This window comes from Phalacrocorax aristotelis, chromosome 8, assembly GCF_949628215.1.
Source record: "Phalacrocorax aristotelis chromosome 8, bGulAri2.1, whole genome shotgun sequence".
Classification (NCBI taxonomy): Eukaryota; Metazoa; Chordata; class Aves; order Suliformes; family Phalacrocoracidae; genus Phalacrocorax; species Phalacrocorax aristotelis.
The window spans coordinates 33,043,601-33,068,388 of NC_134283.1; the positions used below are offsets into that span (position 1 = coordinate 33,043,601).

At 59.5% G+C, this 24,788-nt stretch overlaps 4 protein-coding genes across 4 annotated transcripts; all 4 read right to left on the minus strand.

The window, feature by feature from the left end:
• Positions 1–2,185: 2,185 nt before the first annotated feature.
• Positions 2,186–6,157, minus strand: LOC142061364 (protocadherin beta-15-like). The gene has a single exon (XM_075102309.1). It carries the CDS (start codon positions 5,897–5,899, stop codon positions 3,461–3,463), a length of 2,439 nt encoding a protein of 812 aa, XP_074958410.1. The 5' UTR covers positions 5,900–6,157; the 3' UTR covers positions 2,186–3,460.
• A 2,143-nt stretch (positions 6,158–8,300) lies between these two features.
• Positions 8,301–12,291, minus strand: LOC142061365 (protocadherin beta-15-like). The gene has a single exon (XM_075102310.1). The coding sequence runs from the start codon at positions 12,012–12,014 to the stop codon at positions 9,576–9,578; it is 2,439 nt and encodes an 812-aa protein (XP_074958411.1). The 5' UTR covers positions 12,015–12,291; the 3' UTR covers positions 8,301–9,575.
• Positions 12,292–14,410: 2,119 nt separating this feature from the next.
• On the minus strand, positions 14,411–18,307 carry LOC142061366 (protocadherin beta-15-like). The gene has a single exon (XM_075102311.1). The coding sequence runs from the start codon at positions 18,121–18,123 to the stop codon at positions 15,685–15,687; it is 2,439 nt and encodes an 812-aa protein (XP_074958412.1). The 5' UTR covers positions 18,124–18,307; the 3' UTR covers positions 14,411–15,684.
• A 2,221-nt stretch (positions 18,308–20,528) lies between these two features.
• LOC142061367 (protocadherin beta-15-like) lies at positions 20,529–24,421 on the minus strand. Its single transcript, XM_075102312.1, has one exon. It carries the CDS (start codon positions 24,235–24,237, stop codon positions 21,799–21,801), a length of 2,439 nt encoding a protein of 812 aa, XP_074958413.1. The 5' UTR covers positions 24,238–24,421; the 3' UTR covers positions 20,529–21,798.
• Between the last annotated feature and the right edge of the window lie 367 nt (positions 24,422–24,788).

The following is a 24,788-nucleotide window of genomic DNA, read 5'->3' on the forward strand; positions in this document are numbered from 1 at the left end:
CACCAGGAGATGCTGGTTCCTTGTGATCTCAGTAAGAGAGACATGCCAACTCTCTAAGATGTCATTCACAGCTGTTTCTTATAGCTCACGCTATAGGAAGACATTAGCATAAATAATCTGACATCCCTTTAGATACGGAGAACCCTGACCAGAGTAGCTTCAAACACGACTCTAGGAGTGCACATCATGCAATGCAGATGCCAGTCAAAGAAAATAAAGCGTTCCCCAGTTTGTCATTCAAACCATTATAGGACTTTCTGGTGAAAAAAGCAAGTCTATTCATCATCCCTAGTGTCAGAGTAAAAGTTCACATGCGGACTTCTTGCTCGTAGGCGGATTATCACCAGTCCCAAGTGGGAGATACCTGCTCAGTTACAATGAAGTGGATGAGTTTATCCTGCTGTCCAGGGGCTTATGCAGCACAGCACAACAGAGCACAGGCCTGTGCCTTCCCAGATCAACTGCATTGTGGATCACTCACTCCTTGATGTACAAGGGTCTTCTGGTGAGCAATCCTAAACCAGCCTCTCCGCAGGAATTATCTTTTACTGGAGCCTTTGCGGAAGGGAGAGATGTAGTCCACTACATTTCCCAAGAGTGAATCCTCTCACCGGCAGTAGTCTTCACCCACCAATTGCCCATCTCCTGTGTCTCCCTCTTGCCAGGGGGCTGCGAGCCGCACAGCGGTCCTTCGTCCTTGCCCGCCCCCGCAGCTAGAGCTGCAGGGGGAGCTGGAACCGTCACTCCCCCCACCGCACTGCTCTGCAGAGGCCTTTGCACCCCCAGGGCCCCTGTTAGGGTAGGGGCCAGTTTCCCCTGAGCTCGATCTAACTGGGCCCTGTCGCAGCCACAAGCTCAGGGCTCAGAAGACCCATATAGGCTTGCCAGCAAATCCCCGCTCCCCACAATTTGCCTGAATGCTCTCTCGGCCGCGCCTCCAGGCACAAGGAAGCTACCAATAGCACCTTCATAGACAAGCTAAGGAAGTGTGGGTTGGATGAGTGGACACTAAGGTGGGTAGAGAACTGGCTCAACAACAGAACTCAGAGGGTCGTGATCAATGGAGCAGAGTCTGGATGGAGGCCAGTTACTAGCGGTGTTCCCCAGGGGTCTGTGCTGGGTCCAGTCCTGTTTAATATATTCATCAGTGACCTGGACGATGCAATAGAGTGTACCTTCAGCAAGTTTGCTGATGATACCTAGCTGGGAGGAGTGGCTGATATGCCGGAAGGCTGTGCTGCCATCCAACAAGACCTGGACAGGCTGGAGAGGTGGGCCAAGGGGAACCCCATGAAGTTCAACAAAAGCAAGTGCAAGGTCCTGCACCTGGAGAGGAACAACCCCATGCACCAGTACAAGTGGGGGGCTGACCTGCTGGAAAGCCACTGTGTTGAGAAGGAGCTAGCAGTGCTGGTGGACAGCAAGCTGACCATGAGGCAGCACCGTGCCCTTGGGGCTGAGGCGGCCAACAGTATCCTGGGTTGCATAAAAAGGAGTGTGGCCAGCAGGTTGAGGGAGGTTATCCTCCTCCTCTTCTCTGCCCTAGTGAGACCACATGTGGAGTACTGTGTCCGGTTTTGGGCCCCCCAGTTCAAGAAGGACAGGCAACTACGCAAGCAAGTCAAGCAGAGCGCTACAAAGATGATCAGGAGACTGGAGTGTCTCCCTTATGAGGAAAGGCTGAAAGACTTGGGTTTGTTCAGCCTGGAGAAGAGAAGACTGAGGGGGGATCTCGTCCGTACTTACAAATGTCTAAAGGGTGGGTGTCAGGACGATGAGACTAGGCTCTTTCCAATAGTGCCTGATGACAGGCCAAGGGGCAATGGGCACAAGTTGGAACACAGGAAGTTCCACCTAAACATGAGAAAAAACTTCTTTACTGGGAGGGTGAAAGAACAGTGGAACAGGCTGCCCAGAAAGGTTGTGGAGTGTCCTCCTCTGGAAATATTCAAAACCCACCTGGAAGCACTCATGTGCACCCTGCTCTAGGTGTACCTCCTCAAGCAGCGGGGCCGGGCAAGATGATCTCTAGAGGTCCCTCCCAAACCCTACCATTCTGTGATACCATTCTGTTAAACCCACTCCACTTCACCTTCAGCCAAGGGACAAAACAAGAAAAAATCTCCCAGTCGTTTCAAAAATTTCACAGAGCTTTCCCAGAAAGAACGCCTCTACAAAGACTGCCTCCACACAATGCATTCTCTTTATTTCACTTTTACACACAAGGGTATCCCGGTTTACAACGGTACAGTTTATAACTGCAGCACAACACAGCGCGAGGGTTCCCGAACATCCCGTGCCACACTGCCTGCATTCAAACAATCCATTCTTATACACGGGGTGACAGTCCTTCTTCAGAGGAATAGGTAAGACAGTGCTCAAAGACAGTTTGCAAAGTAGAAGGAGAAAGGGCAAAAAGGAGAATGCCAATGCTCTAGCACAAGCCCAGAAAACCGTATTGCGACAGCTTCCCTCTCCCCAAGAAGCCGCCTCTCAATTCAGCAACAACAAGGATGAGACCAAACTCAATGGCCATTTTCCAAGTTCATCTCTATTCCACTTCAGAAAATGCACTTTGAGGAGACTCGTGGAGTTTTCGTACAATGCACCCAAAGCCGATGGGCATGTTTTCACCACTCTGTACAGTTACAACTATCCCAACATCGTTAGCGCTGCCACAGCTGCAAGGCAATCCCAAGGAGACAGCCTGCCCAGCCCCCCCCCCCCCCCCTTACAGACCAAAGGAAGACCTTGTTGTGCGTTTTGCTGCTCTCCCCTGGAGAAGGTGAGACTTCTGTACTCACTCCAAGGTTCAAAATAGCCTTCTTGCCTGATGAGCTGGAACTGCGTGCATCACAGCGGCTGGGTGTGAGCAACTCCCTGCTTCTGTGGGCAGCCTTTGTGGTGGCCTGTGCAGACACACAACGGCTGCCCGGACAGACGTAGTGACCAGAAGGCAAAACACACAGAGGTCAAACGTCTCAGGCAGAGACATCCAGAACCCAGAGAAGAGCAAGCCCTGTGCTGGCACCCCACTGCAATACAGTACTCACAACTGCCTTTGCTTTTTCTGCTCCTCCGGGAGGAGGGCTGCGTGCGTTTCAGCCCAACCTTGTCATTGCATTAGAGCACAGAATAAGCCGTCCACGGTCTTGCCTGGCAGCAAGTGAGGCAAGACCTTAGCTGGGGCCCCTGGAACTAACCCCACTCTCAAAGCATTTCAGAAGTGGCTGTAACGGAGCTGAAACCTGTTATTGCCTGAGCGAGGGAGCCTTTAGTGTCTTTTGTTGGCTTGTTTCTTTGGAGGGGAAGACAACCTTTCTTCTGACTTAGAATTTGAGGGGAATCGGTGGTACCAATTGCAACTGCAGAGTTAGTCTAGAGGAACTGTTGCCACACGTTGTAGCCCGGATCCCTTCCCATCGTGAGGCATGAAGCCTCTGGCTGTGCTGACTTCATGCTAGTTAAAGGAAAGACTGTTGAACTGTTCGGCAGAGAGCGTTCCGGGGTTGTCTGGCGCCATGTCGACGGCGAGAGGGCCACGGGGGAAATCCTGTTCATCGTCAGTGCCCCCGCCCATGCCACAGTGCTGTGGTGGCAGGCTGGGGAGGACGGGCTTCAGGAACTTGAACTCGCTGTTGCCCGAGCCCGTGGTGAGGCTGATCTCATAGCAGTAGGCGTGGGGCAGGGTCCCTGCAGCAGCTGCATCAGCCAGGCTGCTCTGCAAGTTGCCGGCACCATAAAGCACGTGCCCACCCTTCAGCTCCTTTCTCTTGCACAGCTTGCGAGCGACAAAGGCTGCCGTGGATGCGAGGAAGAGGAGTGAGACGAAGACCAATGAAATGATTAGATAGGTTGTCAGGGAGCCACTCTCGTCCTCTGTGGCCAGGCTGCTGTGTGGTAGGCGCATGTCAGAGAAGTCCTTGAGCAGGAGTGCGCTCAGCGCCGCAGTGGCCGACAGAGGTGGCTGCCCGTTGTCGCGCACGAGCACAACGAGCTTCTGCTTCACGGCGTCCCTCTCTGTCACCGGCCTCCTCAGCCGCACCTCCCCGCTTTGGGCGCCCACTGCAAAGAGCCCGGGGTCGGAGGCCCTCAGCAGGTGGTACGAGAGCCACGAGTTCTGCCCTGAGTCGGCATCGACGGCCACCACTTTGGTGATGAGGTACCCCGCCTCGGCCGACATGGGCACCAGCTCACTGGATGGCGGGCTGCTGCCCTGGGCTGGGTGCAGCACCAGCGGCGCGTTGTCATTCTCATCCACCACAACAAGGCGGACGGTGACGTTGGCACTGAGAGGAGGAGACCCCGCATCGGAGGCGCTCACCAAGACCTTGATCTGCCTCACCTGCTCATAGTCCAGAGGCTGCAGCACAAACACGTGCCCGTTCTCAGAGTTCACAGAGATGCAGGAGCAGGGAGCCTGCTCTGCAGGGTGGGCTGGTGCCAGGGAGTAGGTCACCTTGGCATTGGGCCCCACGTCGGCATCGGCGGCACTGACGGCTCCAACGAGCACTGTGGGGACATTGTTCTCACGCACAAACATGGTGTACGATGTCTGGTTGAAGACAGGGGCGTTGTCGTTGACGTCGGAGATGTCCACCGTGAAGGTCTGGGTGGTCGTGAGAGGAGGTGACCCCGCATCTGCTGCTGTGACGGTGAGGATGTACCGAGCCGTCTCCTCCCGGTCCAGCGTGCTCACAGTCACCAGCTCGTAGTAATTCTTATAGGCTGGCCGCAAGGAGAACGACAGCTGGTCTTCAAGGGCACACGTGATCTTCCCATTGGCACCAGCGTCCCGGTCCCTGACAGCAAAGAGGGCGACCACTGTCCCGGGTAATGCATCCTCAGGGAGGGGGCTGCTGAAGGAACTGACCACCAGCTCCGGTGCGTTGTCGTTCACATCCACCACCTCCACCAACACCTTGCAGATTGCCGAGAGGCCCCCGCCGTCTGTGGCCCGCACGCTGAGCTCGTGATTCTCTGCCGCCTCAAAGTCCAGAGCCTTTCTCAGTTTAATTTCACCACTTGTGGGGTCAATTGTGAACGCTGAGTCGCTCTGGCCCACCGCTTGGCTGAACTGATAGGAGATGTCCCCGTTAACTCCCTCATCCTGATCGGTTGCCACCACGCTGAGAACCACAGAGCCCTCTGGGGCATTTTCCAAAACCTGACCAATGTATAATTTCCGGTTGAAGACGGGAGCGTTGTCATTTACATCTAGAACGATAATGTGGATTTGGGTGGTCCCAGTCCTGGGCGGAGAGCCGCCGTCTATGGCGATGACACTGAAATACACCTCCGCCTGCTCCTCTCTGTCTAGGGGCTTTTCCAAGACCAATTCAAATTGTTTGGCATCCTCACTCTCATTGCCAAAAGAGACACTAAAGTATTCGTTCTCGGGAGCGATACTGTAAGCCTGGACGCTGTTGCTGCCAACATCGAGGTCCCAAGCTCCCTCCAGCGGGAAACGCGAGCCCGGGTCGCTCGTTTCCAGGATCTTAAAAGTGACTCGTTCCTCCGGGAAAACGGGCGAATGGTCATTGATGTCCTCCACCGCCACCTCGACCCGAAAGAACTGCAGGGGGTTTGCGAGCAGGAGCTCGAAGGGGAGCGTGCAGGTACGGGACTGTCCGCACAGCTCCTCCCGGTCCAGCCTGTCCGCCACTACGAGGCGGCCGGTGCCGCGGTCTAAGCGAAAGTGCTGCCGGCCGTCCTCCGAGGCCAGGCGGGCGCGGCGATCCGCGAGCTGCGCCGGGGTCAGCCCCGCGTCCGCCGCCACGTTGGCTACCACGGAGCCGCTCTCCGCCTCCTCGGCTACGGAGTAGCGGATGGGCTGCGAGCGAGCGTGCGGCAGGGAGAGGAAAGCAGAGAGACAAAGCACTTGCCTTGCGGTCGCCATGTCGGGGCGGCGGACAGCCTCCGTCTCGCGGATCGGCCGCGCAGTCCTCCGCGGAAAGCGGCGCCCGGCAGCAGCGCGGCGGGGCGGCGGGCGGGCGGGCGCCCTCCCTCTCGCCGAGTCCGGCTGGCGTCCCGCACAGCTCCGAGCTCCGCTCCGCTCCGCTCGGCTGGGCTGGGCTCGGCTGGGCAGGGCCGGGCTGGGCTCGGGCGCCTCCCCGCCCGCAGCCGCTCGGCGCCGCCTTGGCCGGGAGCACCACCCTGCGGCCCGCGGAGGGACTGCGCCCGCCCGCCGCCCGCTGCCCGCGCGGCCGGCTCGCCCCGGCACACGGACCCGCGCGCACACGCGCGGCTGCCGGCCGCTCGCCCGCGTGGGGGGGCCCGCGGCAGGACGCGCGCACACCGCGCCGGGGAGGGAAGCGCAGGGAAGGGGCGCCGAGAGCCCTGCGGGGCCGCCGCTTGAGTCCGAGAGCCCGGGCAGCGCCGGCAGCTGCCCCGCATCTTCCACCGCTCCCCGCCGCCCGCAGCCCGCGGGCAGGCGTGCGCGCTTGGCTCCCGGGAGGCCGGTCCGTGCCCTTCGAGAAGCACGGCGGCGAGGCAAGCACAAGGCGTTTGCCACGGCAGCGTGGGGCGGAGGCTCAGCCCGGAGGGACTGCGCCGCCTTCCCCGGCCTGAGCAGACGGGCAGGAGCCTCTGCGGGGGCAGCACGCAGGTAACGAACGGTACGGCTCGGCACTCCGCCTGCTCGGGAATCGCAGGCTGAGGACGGACGGAGGAGGCTCGCAGCAAGGCTCAGGCGTGGGCGCGCCTGCCGGCCGGCCACTCCAACGGCTGAGCGGCAGCAGCGGCGGCGCCCCCCGGCTTGGCTTCCCTCTCGCCAGGGGGCTGCGAGCCGCACAGCGGTCCTTCGTCCTTGCCCGCCCCCGCAGCTAGAGCTGCAGGGGGAGCTGGAACCGTCACTCCCCCCACCGCACTGCTCTGCAGAGGCCTTTGCACCCCCAGGGCCCCTATTAGGGTAGGGGCCAGTTTCCCCTGAGCTCGATCTAACTGGGCCCTGTCGCAGCCACAAGCTCAGGGCTCAGAAGACCCATATAGGCCTGCCAGCAAATCCCCGCTCCCCACAATTTGCCTGAATGCTCTCTCGGCCGCGCCTCCAGGCACAAGGAAGCTACCAATAGCACCTTCATAGACAAGCTAAGGAAGTGTGGGTTGGATGAGTGGACACTAAGGTGGGTAGAGAACTGGCTCAACAACAGAACTCAGAGGGTCGTGATCAATGGAGCAGAGTCTGGATGGAGGCCAGTTACTAGCGGTGTTCCCCAGGGGTCTGTGCTGGGTCCAGTCCTGTTTAATATATTCATCAGTGACCTGGACGATGCAACAGAGTGTACCTTCAGCAAGTTTGCTGATGATACCTAGCTGGGAGGAGTGGCTGATATACCGGAAGGCTGTGCTGCCATCCAACAAGACCTGGACAGGCTGGAGAGGTGGGCCAAGGGGAACCCCATGAAGTTCAACAAAAGCAAGTGCAAGGTCCTGCACCTGGAGAGGAACAACCCCCATGCACCAGTACAAGTGGGGGGGCTGACCTGCTGGAAAGCCGCTGTTGTGAGAAGGAGCTAGCAGTGCTGGTGGACAGCAAGCTGACCATGAGGCAGCACCGTGCCCTTGGGGCTGAGGCGGCCAACAGTATCCTGGGTTGCATAAAAAGGAGGTGTGGCCAGCAGGTTGAGGGAGGTTATCCTCCTCCTCTTCTCTGCCCTAGTGAGACCACATGTGGAGTACTGTGTCCGGTTTTGGGCCCCCCCAGTTCAAGAAGGACAGGCAACTACGCAAGCAAGTCAAGCAGAGCGCTACAAAGATGATCAGGAGACTGGAGTGTCTCCCTTATGAGGAAAGGCTGAAAGACTTGGGTTTGTTCAGCCTGGAGAAGAGAAGACTGAGGGGGGATCTCGTCCGTACTTACAAATGTCTAAAGGGTGGGTGTCAGGACGATGAGACTAGGCTCTTTTCAATAGTGCCTGACGACAGGCCAAGGGGCAATGGGCACAAGTTGGAACACAGGAAGTTCCACCTAAACATGAGAAAAAACTTCTTTACTGGGAGGGTGAAAGAACAGTGGAACAGGCTGCCCAGAAAGGTTGTGGAGTGTCCTCCTCTGGAAATATTCAAAACCCACCTGGAAGCACTCATGTGCACCCTGCTCTAGGTGTACCTCCTCAAGCAGCGGGGCCGGGCAAGATGATCTCTAGAGGTCCCTTCCAAACCCTACCATTCTGTGATACCATTCTGTTAAACCCACTCCACTTCACCTTCAGCCAAGGGACAAAACAAGAAAAAATCTCCCAGTCGTTTCAAAAATTTCACAGAGCCTTCCCAGAAAGAACGCCTCTACAAAGACTGCCTCCACACAATGCATTCTCTTTATTTCACTTTTACACACAAGGGTATCCCGGTTTACAACGGTACAGTTTATAACTGCAGCACAACACAGCGCGAGGGTTCCCGAACATCCCGTGCCACACTGCCTGCATTCAAACAATCCATTCTTATACACGGGGTGACAGTCCTTCTTCAGAGGAATAGGTAAGACAGTGCTCAAAGACAGTTTGCAAAGTAGAAGGAGAAAGGGCAAAAAGGAGAATGCCAATGCTCTAGCACAAGCCCAGAAAACCGTATTGCGACAGCTTCCCTCTCCCCAAGAAGCCGCCTCTCAATTCAGCAACAACAAGGATGAGACCAAACTCAATGGCCATTTTCCAAGTTCATCTCTATTCCACTTCAGAAAATGCACTTTGAGGAGACTCGTGGAGTTTTCGTACAATGCACCCAAAGCCGATGGGCATGTTTTCACCACTCTGTACAGTTACAACTATCCCAACATCGTTAGCGCTGCCACAGCTGCAAGGCAATCCCAAGGAGACAGCCTGCCCAGCCCCCCCCCCCCCCCCTTACAGACCAAAGGAAGACCTTGTTGTGCGTTTTGCTGCTCTCCCCTGGAGAAGGTGAGACTTCTGTACTCACTCCAAGGTTCAAAATAGCCTTCTTGCCTGATGAGCTGGAACTGCGTGCATCACAGCAGCTGGGTGTGAGCAACTCCCTGCTTCTGTGGGCAGCCTTTGTGGTGGCCTGTGCAGACACACAACGGCTGCCCGGACAGACGTAGTGACCAGAAGGCAAAACACACAGAGGTCAAACGTCTCAGGCAGAGACATCCAGAACCCAGAGAAGAGCGAGCCCTGTGCTGGCACCCCACTGCAATACAGTACTCACAACTGCCTTTGCTTTTTCTGCTCCTCCGGGAGGAGGGCTGCGTGCGTTTCAGCCCAACCTTGTCATTGCATTAGAGCACAGAATAAGCCGTCCACGGTCTTGCCTGGCAGCAAGTGAGGCAAGACCTTAGCTGGGGCCCCTGGAACTAACCCCACTCTCAAAGCATTTCAGAAGTGGCTGTAACGGAGCTGAAACCTGTTATTGCCTGAGCGAGGGAGCCTTTAGTGTCTTCTGTTGGCTTGTTTCTTTGGAGGGGAAGACAACCTTTCTTCTGACTTAGAATTTGAGGGGAATCGGTGGTACCAATTGCAACTGCAGAGTTAGTCTAGAGGAAGTGTTGCCACACGTTGTAGCCCGGATCCCTTCCCATCGTGAGGCATGAAGCCTCTGGCTGTGCTGACTTCATGCTAGTTAAAGGAAAGACTGTTGAACTGTTCGGCAGAGAGCGTTCCGGGGTTGTCTGGCGCCATGTCGACGGCGAGAGGGCCACGGGGGAAATCCTGTTCATCGTCAGTGCCCCCGCCCATGCCACAGTGCTGTGGTGGCAGGCTGGGGAGGACGGGCTTCAGGAACTTGAACTCGCTGTTGCCCGAGCCCGTGGTGAGGCTGATCTCATAGCAGTAGGCGTGGGGCAGGGTCCCTGCAGCAGCTGCATCAGCCAGGCTGCTCTGCAAGTTGCCGGCACCATAAAGCACGTGCCCACCCTTCAGCTCCTTTCTCTTGCACAGCTTGCGAGCGACAAAGGCTGCCGTGGATGCGAGGAAGAGGAGTGAGACGAAGACCAATGAAATGATTAGATAGGTTGTCAGGGAGCCACTCTCGTCCTCTGTGGCCAGGCTGCTGTGTGGTAGGCGCATGTCAGAGAAGTCCTTGAGCAGGAGTGCGCTCAGCGCCGCAGTGGCCGACAGAGGTGGCTGCCCGTTGTCGCGCACGAGCACAACAAGCTTCTGCTTCATGGCGTCCCTCTCTGTCACCGGCCTCCTCAGCCGCACCTCCCCGCTTTGGGCGCCCACTGCAAAGAGCCCGGGATCGGAGGCCCTCAGCAGGTGGTACGAGAGCCACGAGTTCTGCCCTGAGTCGGCATCGACGGCCACCACTTTGGTGATGAGGTACCCCGCCTCGGCCGACATGGGCACCAGCTCACTGGATGGCGGGCTGCTGCCCTGGGCTGGGTGCAGCACCAGCGGCGCGTTGTCATTCTCATCCACCACAACAAGGCGGACGGTGACGTTGGCACTGAGAGGAGGAGACCCCGCATCGGAGGCGCTCACCAAGACCTTGATCTGCCTCACCTGCTCATAGTCCAGAGGCTGCAGCACAAACACGTGCCCGTTCTCAGAGTTCACAGAGATGCAGGAGCAGGGAGCCTGCTCTGCAGGGTGGGCTGGTGCCAGGGAGTAGGTCACCTTGGCATTGGGCCCCACGTCGGCATCGGCAGCACTGACGGCTCCAACGAGCACTGTGGGGACATTGTTCTCACGCACAAACATGGTGTACGATGTCTGGTTGAAGACAGGGGCGTTGTCGTTGACGTCGGAGATGTCCACCGTGAAGGTCTGGGTGGTCGTGAGAGGAGGTGACCCCGCATCTGCTGCTGTGACGGTGAGGATGTACCGAGCCGTCTCCTCCCGGTCCAGCGTGCTCACAGTCACCAGCTCGTAGTAATTCTTATAGGCTGGCCGCAAGGAGAACGACAGCTGGTCTTCAAGGGCACACGTGATCCTCCCATTGGCACCAGCGTCCCGGTCCCTGACAGCAAAGAGGGCGACCACTGTCCCGGGTAATGCATCCTCAGGGAGGGGGCTGCTGAAGGAACTGACCACCAGCTCCGGTGCGTTGTCGTTCACATCCACCACCTCCACCAACACCTTGCAGATTGCCGAGAGGCCCCCGCCGTCTGTGGCCCGCACGCTGAGCTCGTGATTCTCTGCCGCCTCAAAGTCCAGAGCCTTTCTCAGTTTAATTTCACCACTTGTGGGGTCAATTGTGAACGCTGAGTCGCTCTGGCCCACCGCTTGGCTGAACTGATAGGAGATGTCCCCGTTAACTCCCTCATCCTGATCGGTTGCCACCACGCTGAGAACCACAGAGCCCTCTGGGGCATTTTCCAAAACCTGACCAATGTACACCTCCTCTGTGAAGACGGGAGCGTTGTCATTTACATCTAGAACAATAATGTGGATTTGGGTGGTCCCAGTCCTGGGCGGAGAGCCGCCGTCTATGGCGATGACACTGAAATACACCTCCGCCTGCTCCTCTCTGTCTAGGGGCTTTTCCAAGACCAACTCAACATACTTCTTACCCTTAACTCGACTCCCAAAAGAGACACTAAAGTATTCGTTCTCGGGAGCGATACTGTAAGCCTGGACGCTGTTGCTGCCAACATCGAGGTCCCAAGCTCCCTCCAGCGGGAAACGCGAGCCCGGGTCGCTCGTTTCCAGGATCTTAAAAGTGACTCGTTCCTCCGGGAAAACGGGCGAATGGTCATTGATGTCCTCCACCGCCACCTCGACCCGAAAGAACTGCAGGGGGTTTGCGAGCAGGAGCTCGAAGGGGAGCGTGCAGGTACGGGACTGTCCGCACAGCTCCTCCCGGTCCAGCCTGTCCGCCACTACGAGGCGGCCGGTGCCGCGGTCTAAGCGAAAGTGCTGCCGGCCGTCCTCCGAGGCCAGGCGGGCGCGGCGATCCGCGAGCTGCGCCGGGGTCAGCCCCGCGTCCGCCGCCACGTTGGCTACCACGGAGCCGCTCTCCGCCTCCTCGGCTACGGAGTAGCGGATGGGCTGCGAGCGAGCGTGCGGCAGGGAGAGGAAAGCAGAGAGACAAAGCACTTGCCTTGCGGTCGCCATGTCGGGGCGGCGGACAGCCTCCGTCTCGCGGATCGGCCGCGCAGTCCTCCGCGGAAAGCGGCGCCCGGCAGCAGCGCGGCGGGGCGGCGGGCGGGCGGGCGCCCTCCCTCTCGCCGAGTCCGGCTGGCGTCCCGCACAGCTCCGAGCTCCGCTCCGCTCCGCTCGGCTGGGCTGGGCTCGGCTGGGCAGGGCCGGGCTGGGCTCGGGCGCCTCCCCGCCCGCAGCCGCTCGGCGCCGCCTTGGCCGGGAGCACCACCCTGCGGCCCGCGGAGGGACTGCGCCCGCCCGCCGCCCGCTGCCCGCGCGGCCGGCTCGCCCCGGCACACGGACCCGCGCGCACACGCGCGGCTGCCGGCCGCTCGCCCGCGTGGGGGGCCCGCGGCAGGACGCGCGCACACCGCGCCGGGGAGGGAAGCGCAGGGAAGGGGCGCCGAGAGCCCTGCGGGGCCGCCGCTTGAGTCCGAGAGCCCGGGCAGCGCCGGCAGCTGCCCCGCATCTTCCACCGCTCCCCGCCGCCCGCAGCCCGCGGGCAGGCGTGCGCGCTTGGCTCCCGGGAGGCCGGTCCGTGCCCTTCGAGAAGCACGGCGGCGAGGCAAGCACAAGGCGTTTGCCACGGCAGCGTGGGGCGGAGGCTCAGCCCGGAGGGACTGCGCCGCCTTCCCCGGCCTGAGCAGACGGGCAGGAGCCTCTGCGGGGGCAGCACGCAGGTACCGAACGGCACGGCTCGGCACTCCGCCTGCTCGGGAATCGCAGGCTGAGGACGGACGGAGGAGGCTCGCAGCAAGGCTCAGGCGTGGGCGCGCCTGCCGGCCGGCCACTCCAACGGCTGAGCGGCAGCAGCGGCGGCGCCCCCCGGCTTGGCTTCCCTCTCGCCAGGGGGCTGCGAGCCGCACAGCGGTCCTTCGTCCTTGCCCGCCCCCGCAGCTAGAGCTGCAGGGGGAGCTGGAACCGTCACTCCCCCCACCGCACTGCTCTGCAGAGGCCTTTGCACCCCCAGGGCCCCTGTTAGGGTAGGGGCCAGTTTCCCCTGAGCTCGATCTAACTGGGCCCTGTCGCAGCCACAAGCTCAGGGCTCAGAAGACCCATATAGGCCTGCCAGCAAATCCCCGCTCCCCACAATTTGCCTGAATGCTCTCTCGGCCGCGCCTCCAGGCACAAGGAAGCTACCAATAGCACCTTCATAGACAAGCTAAGGAAGTGTGGGTTGGATGAGTGGACACTAAGGTGGGTAGAGAACTGGCTCAACAACAGAACTCAGAGGGTCGTGATCAATGGAGCAGAGTCTGGATGGAGGCCAGTTACTAGCGGTGTTCCCCAGGGGTCTGTGCTGGGTCCAGTCCTGTTTAATATATTCATCAGTGACCTGGACGATGCAACAGAGTGTACCTTCAGCAAGTTTGCTGATGATACCTAGCTGGGAGGAGTGGCTGATATGCCGGAAGGCTGTGCTGCCATCCAACAAGACCTGGACAGGCTGGAGAGGTGGGCCAAGGGGAACCCCATGAAGTTCAACAAAAGCAAGTGCAAGGTCCTGCACCTGGAGAGGAACAACCCCATGCACCAGTACAAGTGGGGGGCTGACCTGCTGGAAAGCCGCTGTGTTGAGAAGGAGCTAGCAGTGCTGGTGGACAGCAAGCTGACCATGAGGCAGCACCGTGCCGTTGGGGCCGAGGCGGCCAACAGTATCCTGGGTTGCATAAAAAGGAGTGTGGCCAGCAGGTTGAGGGAGGTTATCCTCCTCCTCTTCTCTGCCCTAGTGAGACCACATGTGGAGTACTGTGTCCGGTTTTGGGCCCCCCAGTTCAAGAAGGACAGGCAACTACGCAAGCAAGTCAAGCAGAGCGCTACAAAGATGATCAGGAGACTGGAGTGTCTCCCTTATGAGGAAAGGCTGAAAGACTTGGGTTTGTTCAGCCTGGAGAAGAGAAGACTGAGGGGGGATCTCGTCCGTACTTACAAATGTCTAAAGGGTGGGTGTCAGGACGATGAGACTAGGCTCTTTCCAATAGTGCCTGATGACAGGCCAAGGGGCAATGGGCACAAGTTGGAACACAGGAAGTTCCACCTAAACATGAGAAAAAACTTCTTTACTGGGAGGGTGAAAGAACAGTGGAACAGGCTGCCCAGAAAGGTTGTGGAGTGTCCTCCTCTGGAAATATTCAAAACCCACCTGGAAGCACTCATGTGCACCCTGCTCTAGGTGTACCTCCTCAAGCAGCGGGGCCGGGCAAGATGATCTCTAGAGGTCCCTTCCAAACCCTACCATTCTGTGATACCATTCTGTTAAACCCACTCCACTTCACCTTCAGCCAAGGGACAAAACAAGAAAAAATCTCCCAGTCGTTTCAAAAATTTCACAGAGCCTTCCCAGAAAGAACGCCTCTACAAAGACTGCCTCCACACAATGCATTCTCTTTATTTCACTTTTACACACAAGGGTATCCCGGTTTACAACGGTACAGTTTATAACTGCAGCACAACACAGCGCGAGGGTTCCCGAACATCCCGTGCCACACTGCCTGCATTCAAACAATCCATTCTTATACACGGGGTGACAGTCCTTCTTCAGAGGAATAGGTAAGACAGTGCTCAAAGACAGTTTGCAAAGTAGAAGGAGAAAGGGCAAAAAGGAGAATGCCAATGCTCTAGCACAAGCCCAGAAAACCGTATTGCGACAGCTTCCCTCTCCCCAAGAAGCCGCCTCTCAATTCAGCAACAACAAGGATGAGACCAAACTCAATGGCCATTTTCCAAGTTCATCTCTATTCCACTTCAGAAAATGCACTTTGAGGAGACTCGTGGAGTTTTCGTACAATGCACCCAAAGCCGATGGGCATGTTTTCACCACTCTGTACAGTTACAACTATCCCAACATCGTTAGCGCTGCCACAGCTGCAAGGCAATCCCAAGGAGACAGCCTGCCCAGCCCCCACCCCCCCCCTTACAGACCAAAGGAAGACCTTGTTGTGCGTTTTGCTGCTCTCCCCTGGAGAAGGTGAGACTTCTGTACTCACTCCAAGGTTCAAAATAGCCTTCTTGCCTGATGAGCTGGAACTGCGTGCATCACAGCGGCTGGGTGTGAGCAACTCCCTGCTTCTGTGGGCAGCCTTTGTGGTGGCCTGTGCAGACACACAACGGCTGCCCGGACAGACGTAGTGACCAGAAGGCAAAACACACAGAGGTCAAACGTCTCAGGCAGAGACATCCAGAACCCAGAGAAGAGCAAGCCCTGTGCTGGCACCCCACTGCAATACAGTACTCACAACTGCCTTTGCTTTTTCTGCTCCTCCGGGAGGAGGGCTGCGTGCGTTTCAGCCCAACCTTGTCATTGCATTAGAGCACAGAATAAGCCATCCACGGTCTTGCCTGGCAGCAAGTGAGGCAAGACCTTAGCTGGGGCCCCTGGAACTAACCCCACTCTCAAAGCATTTCAGAAGTGGCTGTAACGGAGCTGAAACCTGTTATTGCCTGAGCGAGGGAGCCTTTAGTGTCTTTTGTTGGCTTGTTTCTTTGGAGGGGAAGACAACCTTTCTTCTGACTTAGAATTTGAGGGGAATCGGTGGTACCAATTGCAACTGCAGAGTTAGTGTAGAGGAACTGTTGCCACACGCTGTAGCCCGGATCCCTTCCCATCGCGAGGCATGAAGCCTCTGGCTGTGCTGACTTCATGCTAGTTAAAGGAAAGACTGTTGAACTGTTCGGCAGAGAGCGTTCCGGGGTTGTCTGGCGCCATGTCGACGGCGAGAGGGCCACGGGGGAAATCCTGTTCATCGTCAGTGCCCCCGCCCATGCCACAGTGCTGTGGTGGCAGGCTGGGGAGGACGGGCTTCAGGAACTTGAACTCGCTGTTGCCCGAGCCCGTGGTGAGGCTGATCTCATAGCAGTAGGCGTGGGGCAGGGTCCCTGCAGCAGCTGCATCAGCCAGGCTGCTCTGCAAGTTGCCGGCACCATAAAGCACGTGCCCACCCTTCAGCTCCTTTCTCTTGCACAGCTTGCGAGCGACAAAGGCTGCCGTGGATGCAAGGAAGAGGAGTGAGACGAAGACCAATGAAATGATTAGATAGGTTGTCAGGGAGCCACTCTCGTCCTCTGTGGCCAGGCTGCTGTGTGGTAGGCGCATGTCAGAGAAGTCCTTGAGCAGGAGTGCGCTCAGCGCCGCAGTGGCCGACAGAGGTGGCTGCCCGTTGTCGCGCACGAGCACAACGAGCTTCTGCTTCACGGCGTCCCTCTCTGTCACCGGCCTCCTCAGCCGCACCTCCCCGCTTTGGGCGCCCACTGCAAAGAGCCCGGGGTCGGAGGCCCTCAGCAGGTGGTACGAGAGCCACGAGTTCTGCCCTGAGTCGGCATCAACGGCCACCACTTTGGTGATGAGGTACCCCGCCTCGGCCGACATGGGCACCAGCTCACTGGATGGCGGGCTGCTGCCCTGGGCTGGGTGCAGCACCAGCGGCGCGTTGTCATTCTCATCCACCACAACAAGGCGGACGGTGACGTTGGCACTGAGAGGAGGAGACCCCGCATCGGAGGCGCTCACCAAGACCTTGATCTGCCTCACCTGCTCATAGTCCAGAGGCTGCAGCACAAACACGTGCCCGTTCTCAGAGTTCACAGAGATGCAGGAGCAGGGAGCCTGCTCTGCAGGGTGGGCTGGTGCCAGGGAGTAGGTCACCTTGGCATTGGGCCCCACGTCGGCATCGGCGGCACTGACGGCTCCAACGAGCACTGTGGGGACATTGTTCTCACGCACAAACATGGTGTACGATGTCTGGTTGAAGACAGGGGCGTTGTCGTTGACGTCGGAGATGTCCACCGTGAAGGTCTGGGTGGTCGTGAGAGGAGGTGACCCCGCATCTGCTGCTGTGACGGTGAGGATGTACCGAGCCGTCTCCTCCCGGTCCAGCGTGCTCACAGTCACCAGCTCGTAGTAATTCTTATAGGCTGGCCGCAAGGAGAACGACAGCTGGTCTTCAAGGGCACACGTGATCTTCCCATTGGCACCAGCGTCCCGGTCCCTGACAGCAAAGAGGGCGACCACTGTCCCGGGTAATGCATCCTCAGGGAGGGGGCTGCTGAAGGAACTGACCACCAGCTCCGGTGCGTTGTCGTTCACATCCACCACCTCCACCAACACCTTGCAGATTGCCGAGAGGCCCCCGCCGTCTGTGGCCCGCACGCTGAGCTCGTGATTCTCTGCTGCCTCAAAGTCCAGAGCCTTTCTCAGTTTAATTTCACCACTTGTGGGGTCAATTGTGAACGCTGAGTCGCTCTGGCCCACCGCTTGGCTGAACTGATAGGAGATGTCCCCGTTAACTCCCTCGTCCTGATCGGTTGCCACCACGCTGAGAACCACAGAGCCCTCTGGGGCATTTTCCAAAACCTGCCCCACATACCGCTCCTCTGTGAAGACGGGAGCGTTGTCATTTACATCTAGAACGATAATGTGGATTTGGGTGGTCCCAGTCCTGGGCGGAGAGCCGCCGTCTATGGCGATGACACTGAAATACACCTCCGCCTGCTCCTCTCTGTCTAGGGGCTTTTCCAAGACCAACTCAACATATTTGTCACCCTTAACTCGAATCCCAAAAGAGACACTAAAGTATTCGTTCTCGGGAGCGATACTGTAAGCCTGGACGCTGTTGCTGCCAACATCGAGGTCCCAAGCTCCCTCCAGCGGGAAACGCGAGCCCGGGTCGCTCCTTTCCAGGATCTTAAAAGTGACTCGCTCCTCCGGGAAAACGGGCGAATGGTCATTGATGTCCTCCACCGCCACCTCGACCCGAAAGAACTGCAGGGGGTTTGCGAGCAGGAGCTCGAAGGGGAGCGTGCAGGTACGGGACTGTCCGCACAGCTCCTCCCGGTCCAGCCTGTCCGCCACTACGAGGCGGCCGGTGCCGCGGTCTAAGCGAAAGTGCTGCCGGCCGTCCTCCGAGGCCAGGCGGGCGCGGCGATCCGCGAGCTGCGCCGGGGTCAGCCCCGCGTCCGCCGCCACGTTGGCTACCACGGAGCCGCTCTCCGCCTCCTCGGCTACGGAGTAGCGGATGGGCTGCGAGCGAGCGTGCGGCAGGGAGAGGAAAGCAGAGAGACAAAGCACTTGCCTTGCGGTCGCCATGTCGGGGCGGCGGACAGCCTCCGTCTCGCGGATCGGCCGCGCAGTCCTCCGCGGAAAGCGGCGCCCGGCAGCAGCGCGGCGGGGCGGCGGGCGGGCGGGCGCCCTCCCTCTCGCCGAGTCCGGCTGGCGTCCCGCACAGCTCCGAGCTCCGCTCCGCTCCGCTCGGCTGGGCTGGGCTCGGCTGGGCAGGGCCGGGCTGGGCTGGGCTCGGGCACCTCCCCGCCCGCAGCCGCTCGGCGCCGCCTTGGCCGGGAGCACCACCCTGCGGCCCGCGGAGGGACTGCGCCCGCCCGCCGCCCGCTGCCCGCGCGGCCGGCTCGCCCCGGCACACGGACCCGCGCGCACACGCGCGGCTGCCGGCCGCTCGCCCGCGTGGGGGGCCCGCGGCAGGACGCGCGCACACCGCGCCGGGGAGGGAAGCGCAGGGAAGGGGCGCCGAGAGCCCTGCGGGGCCGCCGCTTGAGTCCGAGAGCCCGGGCAGCGCCGGCAGCTGCCCCGCATCTTCCACCGCTCCCCGCCGCCCGCAGCCCGCGGGCAGGCGTGCGCGCTTGGCTCCCGGGAGGCCGGTCCGTGCCCTTCGAGAAGCACGGCGGCGAGGCAAGCACAAGGCGTTTGCCACGGCAGCGTGGGGCGGAGGCTCAGCCCGGAGGGACTGCGCCGCCTTCCCCGGCCTGAGCAGACGGGCAGGAGCCTCTGCGGGGGCAGCACGCAGGTAACGAACGGCACGGCTCGGCACTCCGCCTGCTCGGGAATCGCAGGCTGAGGACGGACGGAGGAGGCTCGCAGCAAGGCTCAGGCGTGGGCGCGCCTGCCGGCCGGCCACTCCAACGGCTGAGCGGCAGCAGCGGCGGCGCCCCCCGGCTTGGCTTCCCTCTCGCCAGGGGGCTGCGAGCCGCACAGCGGTCCTTCGTCCTTGCCCGCCCCCGCAGCTAGAGCTGCAGGGGGAGCTGGAACCGTCACTCCCCCCCACCGCACTGCTCTGCAGAGGCCTTTGCACCCCCAGGGCCCCTGTTAGGGTAGGGGCCAGTTTCCCCTGAGCTCGATCTAACTGGGCCCTGTCGCAGCCACAAGCTCAGGGCTCAGAAGACCCATATAGGCCTGCCAGCAAATCCCCGCTCCCCACAATTTGCCTGAATGCTCTCTCGGCCGCGCCTCCAGGCACAAGGAAGCTACCAATAGCACCTTCATAGACAAGCTAAGGAAGTGTGGGTTGGATGAGTGGACACTAAGGTGGGTAGAGAACTGGCTCAACAACAGAACTCAGAGGGTCGTGATCAATGGAGCAGAGTCTGGATGGAGGCCAGTTACTAGCGGTGTTCCCCAGGGGTCTGTGCTGGGTCCAGTCCTGTTTAATATATTCATCAGTGACCTGGACGATGCAACAGAGTGTACCTTCAGCAAGTTTGCTGATGATACCTAGCTGGGAGGAGTGGCTGATATGCCGGAAGGCTGTGCTGCCATCCAACAAGACCTGGACAGGCTGGAGAGGTGGGCCAAGGGGAACCCCATGAAGTTCAACAAAAGCAAGTGCAAGGTCCTGCACCTGGAGAGGAACAACCCCATGCACCAGTACAAGTGGGGGGCTGACCTGCTGGAAAGCCACTGTGTTGAGAAGGAGCTAGCAGTGCTGGTGGACAGCAAGCTGACCATGAGGCAGCACCGTGCCGTTGGGGCCGAGGCGGCCAACAGTATCCTGGGTTGCATAAAAAGGAGTGTGGCCAGCAGGTTGAGGGAGGTTATCCTCCTCCTCTTCTCTGCCCTAGTGAGACCACATGTGGAGTACTGTGTCCGGTTTTGGGCCCCCCAGTTCAAGAAGGACAGGCAACTACGCAAGCAAGTCAAGCAGAGCGCTACAAAGATGATCAGGAGACTGGAGTGTCTCCCTTATGAGGAAAGGCTGAAAGACTTGGGTTTGTTCAGCCTGGAGAAGAGAAGACTGAGGGGGGATCTCGTCCGTACTTACAAATGTCTAAAGGGTGGGTGTCAGGACGATGAGACTAGGCTCTTTCCAATAGTGCCTGATGACAGGCCAAGGGGCAATGGGCACAAGTTGGAACACAGGAAGTTCCACCTAAACATGAGAAAAAACTTCTTTACTGGGAGGGTGAAAGAACAGTGGAACAGGCTGCCCAGAAAGGTTGTGGAGTGTCCTCCTCTGGAAATATTCAAAACCCACCTGGAAGCACTCATGTGCACCCTGCTCTAGGTGTACCTCCTCAAGCAGCGGGGCCGGGCAAGATGATCTCTAGAGGTCCCTTCCAAACCCTACCATTCTGTGATACCATTCTGTTAAACCCACTCCACTTCACCTTCAGCCAAGGGACAAACAAGAAAAAATCTCCCAGTCGTTTCAAAAATTTCACAGAGCCTTCCCAGAAAGAACGCCTCTACAAAGACTGCCTCCACACAATGCATTCTCTTTATTTCACTTTTACACACAAGGGTATCCCGGTTTACAACGGTACAGTTTATAACTGCAGCACAACACAGCGCGAGGGTTCCCAAACATCCCGTGCCACACTGCCTGCATTCAAACAATCCATTCTTATACACGGGGTGACAGTCCTTCTTCAGAGGAATAGGTAAGACAGTGCTCAAAGACAGTTTGCAAAGTAGAAGGAGAAAGGGCAAAAAGGAGAATGCCAATGCTCTAGCACAAGCCCAGAAAATCGTATTGCGACAGCTTCCCTCTCCCCAAGAAGCCGCCTCTCAATTCAGCAACAACAAGGATGAGACCAAACTCAATGGCCATTTTCCAAGTTCATCTCTATTCCACTTCAGAAAATGCACTTTGAGGAGACTCGTGGAGTTTTCGTACAATGCACCCAAAGCCGATGGGCATGTTTTCACCACTCTGTACAGTTACAACTATCCCAACATCGTTAGCGCTGCCACAGCTGCAAGGCAATCCCAAGGAGACAGCCTGCCCAGCCCCCACCCCGCCCCTTACAGACCAAAGGAAGACCTTGTTGTGCGTTTTGCTGCTCTCCCCTGGAGAAGGTGAGACTTCTGTACTCACTCCAAGGTTCAAAATAGCCTTCTTGCCTGATGAGCTGGAACTGCGTGCATCACAGCGGCTGGGTGTGAGCAACTCCCTGCTTCTGTGGGCAGCCTTTGTGGTGGCCTGTGCAGACACACAACGGCTGCCCGGACAGACGTAGTGACCAGAAGGCAAAACACACAGAGGTCAAACGTCTCAGGCAGAGACATCCAGAACCCAGAGAAGAGCGAGCCCTGTGCTGGCACCCCACTGCAATACAGTACTCACAACTGCCTTTGCTTTTTCTGCTCCTCCGGGAGGAGGGCTGCGTGCGTTTCAGCCCAACCTTGTCATTGCATTAGAGCACAGAATAAGCCGTCCACGGTCTTGCCTGGCAGCAAGTGAGGCAAGACCTTAGCTGGGGCCCCTGGAACTAACCCCACTCTCAAAGCATTTCAGAAGTGGCTGTAACGGAGCTGAAACCTGTTATTGCCTGAGCGAGGGAGCCTTTAGTGTCTTTTGTTGGCTTGTTTCTTTGGAGGGGAAGACAACCTTTCTTCTGACTTAGAATTTGAGGGGAATCGGTGGTACCAATTGCAACTGCAGAGTTAGTGTAGAGGAAGTGTTGCCACACGCTGTAGCCCGGATCCCTTCCCATCGCGAGGCATGAAGCCTCTGGCTGTGCTGACTTCATGCTAGTTAAAGGAAAGACTGTTGAACTGTTCGGCAGAGAGCGTTCCGGGGTTGTCTGGCGCCATGTCGACGGCGAGAGGGCCACGGGGGAAATCCTGTTCATCGTCAGTGCCCCCGCCCATGCCACAGTGCTGTGGTGGCAGGCTGGGGAGGACGGGCTTCAGGAACTTGAACTCGCTGTTGCCCGAGCCCGTGGTGAGGCTGATCTCATAGCAGTAGGCGTGGGGCAGGGTCCCTGCAGCAGCTGCATCAGCCAGGCTGCTCTGCAAGTTGCCGGCACCATAAAGCACGTGCCCACCCTTCAGCTCCTTTCTCTTGCACAGCTTGCGAGCGACAAAGGCTGCCGTGGATGCGAGGAAGAGGAGTGAGACAAAGACCAATGAAATGATTAGATAGGTTGTCAGGGAGCCACTCTCGTCCTCTGTGGCCAGGCTGCTGTGTGGCAGGCGCATGTCAGAGAAGTCCTTGAGCAGGAGTGCGCTCAGCGCCGCAGTGGCCGACAGAGGTGGCTGCCCGTTGTCGCGCACGAGCACAACAAGCTTCTGCTTCACGGCGTCCCTCTCTGTCACCGGCCTCCTCAGCCGCACCTCCCCACTTTGGGCACCCACTGCAAAGAGCCCGGGGTCGGAGGCCCTCAGCAGGTGGTACGAGAGCCACGAGTTCTGCCCTGAGTCGGCATCGACGGCCACCACTTTGGTGATGAGGTACCCCGCCTCGGCCGACATGGGCACCAGCTCACTGGATGGCGGGCTGCTGCCCTGGGCTGGGTGCAGCACCAGCGGCGCGTTGTCATTCTCATCCACCACAACAAGGCGGACGGTGACATTGGCACTGAGAGGAGGAGACCCCGCATCGGAGGCGCTCACCAAGACCTTGATCTGCCTCACCTGCTCATAGTCCAGAGGCTGCAGCACAAACACGTGCCCGTTCTCAGAGTTCACAGAGATGCAGGAGCAGGGAGCCTGCTCTGCAGGGTGGGCTGGTGCCAGGGAGTAGGTCACCTTGGCATTGGGCCCCACGTCGGCATCGGCGGCACTGACGGCTCCAACGAGCACTGTGGGGACATTGTTCTCACGCACAAACATGGTGTACGATGTCTGGTTGAAGACAGGGGCGTTGTCGTTGACGTCGGAGATGTCCACCGTGAAGGTCTGGGTGGTCGTGAGAGGAGGTGACCCCGCATCTGCTGCTGTGACGGTGAGGATGTACCGAGCCGTCTCCTCCCGGTCCAGCGTGCTCACAGTCACCAGCTCGTAGTAATTCTTATAGGCTGGCCGCAAGGAGAACGACAGCTGGTCTTCAAGGGCACACGTGATCTTCCCATTGGCACCAGCGTCCCGGTCCCTGACGGCAAAGAGGGCGACCACTGTCCCGGGTAATGCATCCTCAGGGAGGGGGCTGCTGAAGGAACTGACCACCAGCTCCGGTGCGTTGTCGTTCACATCCACCACCTCCACCAACACCTTGCAGATTGCCGAGAGGCCCCCGCCGTCTGTGGCCCGCACGCTGAGCTCGTGATTCTCTGCCGCCTCAAAGTCCAGAGCCTTTCTCAGTTTAATTTCACCACTTGTGGGGTCAATTGTGAACGCTGAGTCGCTCTGGCCCACCGCTTGGCTGAACTGATAGGAGATGTCCCCGTTAACTCCCTCGTCCTGATCGGTTGCCACCACGCTGAGAACCACAGAGCCCTCTGGGGCATTTTCCAAAACCTGCCCCACATACTGCTCCTCTGTGAAGATGGGAGCGTTGTCATTTACATCTAGAACGATAATGTGGATTTGGGTGGTCCCAGTCCTGGGCGGAGAGCCGCCGTCTATGGCGATGACACTGAAATACACCTCCGCCTGCTCCTCTCTGTCTAGGGGCTTTTCCAAGACCAACTCAACATATTTGTCACCCTTAACTCGACTCCCAAAAGAGACACTAAAGTATTCGTTCTCGGGAGCGATACTGTAAGCCTGGACGCTGTTGCTGCCAACATCGAGGTCCCAAGCTCCCTCCAGCGGGAAACGTGAGCCCGGGTCGCTCCTTTCCGGGATTTTAAAAGTGACTCGTTCCTCCGGGAAAACGGGCGAATGGTCATTGATGTCCTCCACCGCCACCTCGACCCGAAAGAACTGCAGGGGGTTTGCGAGCAGGAGCTCGAAGGGGAGCGTGCAGGTACGGGACTGTCCGCACAGCTCCTCCCGGTCCAGCCTGTCCGCCACTACGAGGCGGCCGGTGCCGCGGTCTAAGCGAAAGTGCTGCCGGCCGTCCTCCGAGGCCAGGCGGGCGCGGCGATCCGCGAGCTGCGCCGGGGTCAGCCCCGCGTCCGCCGCCACGTTGGCTACCACGGAGCCGCTCTCCGCCTCCTCGGCTACGGAGTAGCGGATGGGCTGCGAGCGAGCGTGCGGCAGGGAGAGGAAAGCAGAGAGACAAAGCACTTGCCTTGCGGTCGCCATGTCGGGGCGGCGGACAGCCTCCGTCTCGCGGATCGGCCGCGCAGTCCTCCGCGGAAAGCGGCGCCCGGCAGCAGCGCGGCGGGGCGGCGGGCGGGCGGGCGCCCTCCCTCTCGCCGAGTCCGGCTGGCGTCCCGCACAGCTCCGAGCTCCGCTCCGCTCCGCTCGGCTGGGCTGGGCTCGGCTGGGCAGGGCCGGGCTGGGCTGGGCTCGGGCGCCTCCCCGCCCGCAGCCGCTCGGCGCCGCCTTGGCCGGGAGCACCACCCTGCGGCCCGCGGAGGGACTGCGCCCGCCCGCCGCCCGCTGCCCGCGCGGCCGGCTCGCCCCGGCACACGGACCCGCGCGCACACGCGCGGCTGCCGGCCGCTCGCCCGCGTGGGGGGCCCGCGGCAGGACGCGCGCACACCGCGCCGGGGAGGGAAGCGCAGGGAAGGGGCGCCGAGAGCCCTGCGGGGCCGCCGCTTGAGTCCGAGAGCCCGGGCAGCGCCGGCAGCTGCCCCGCATCTTCCACCGCTCCCCGCCGCCCGCAGCCCGCGGGCAGGCGTGCGCGCTTG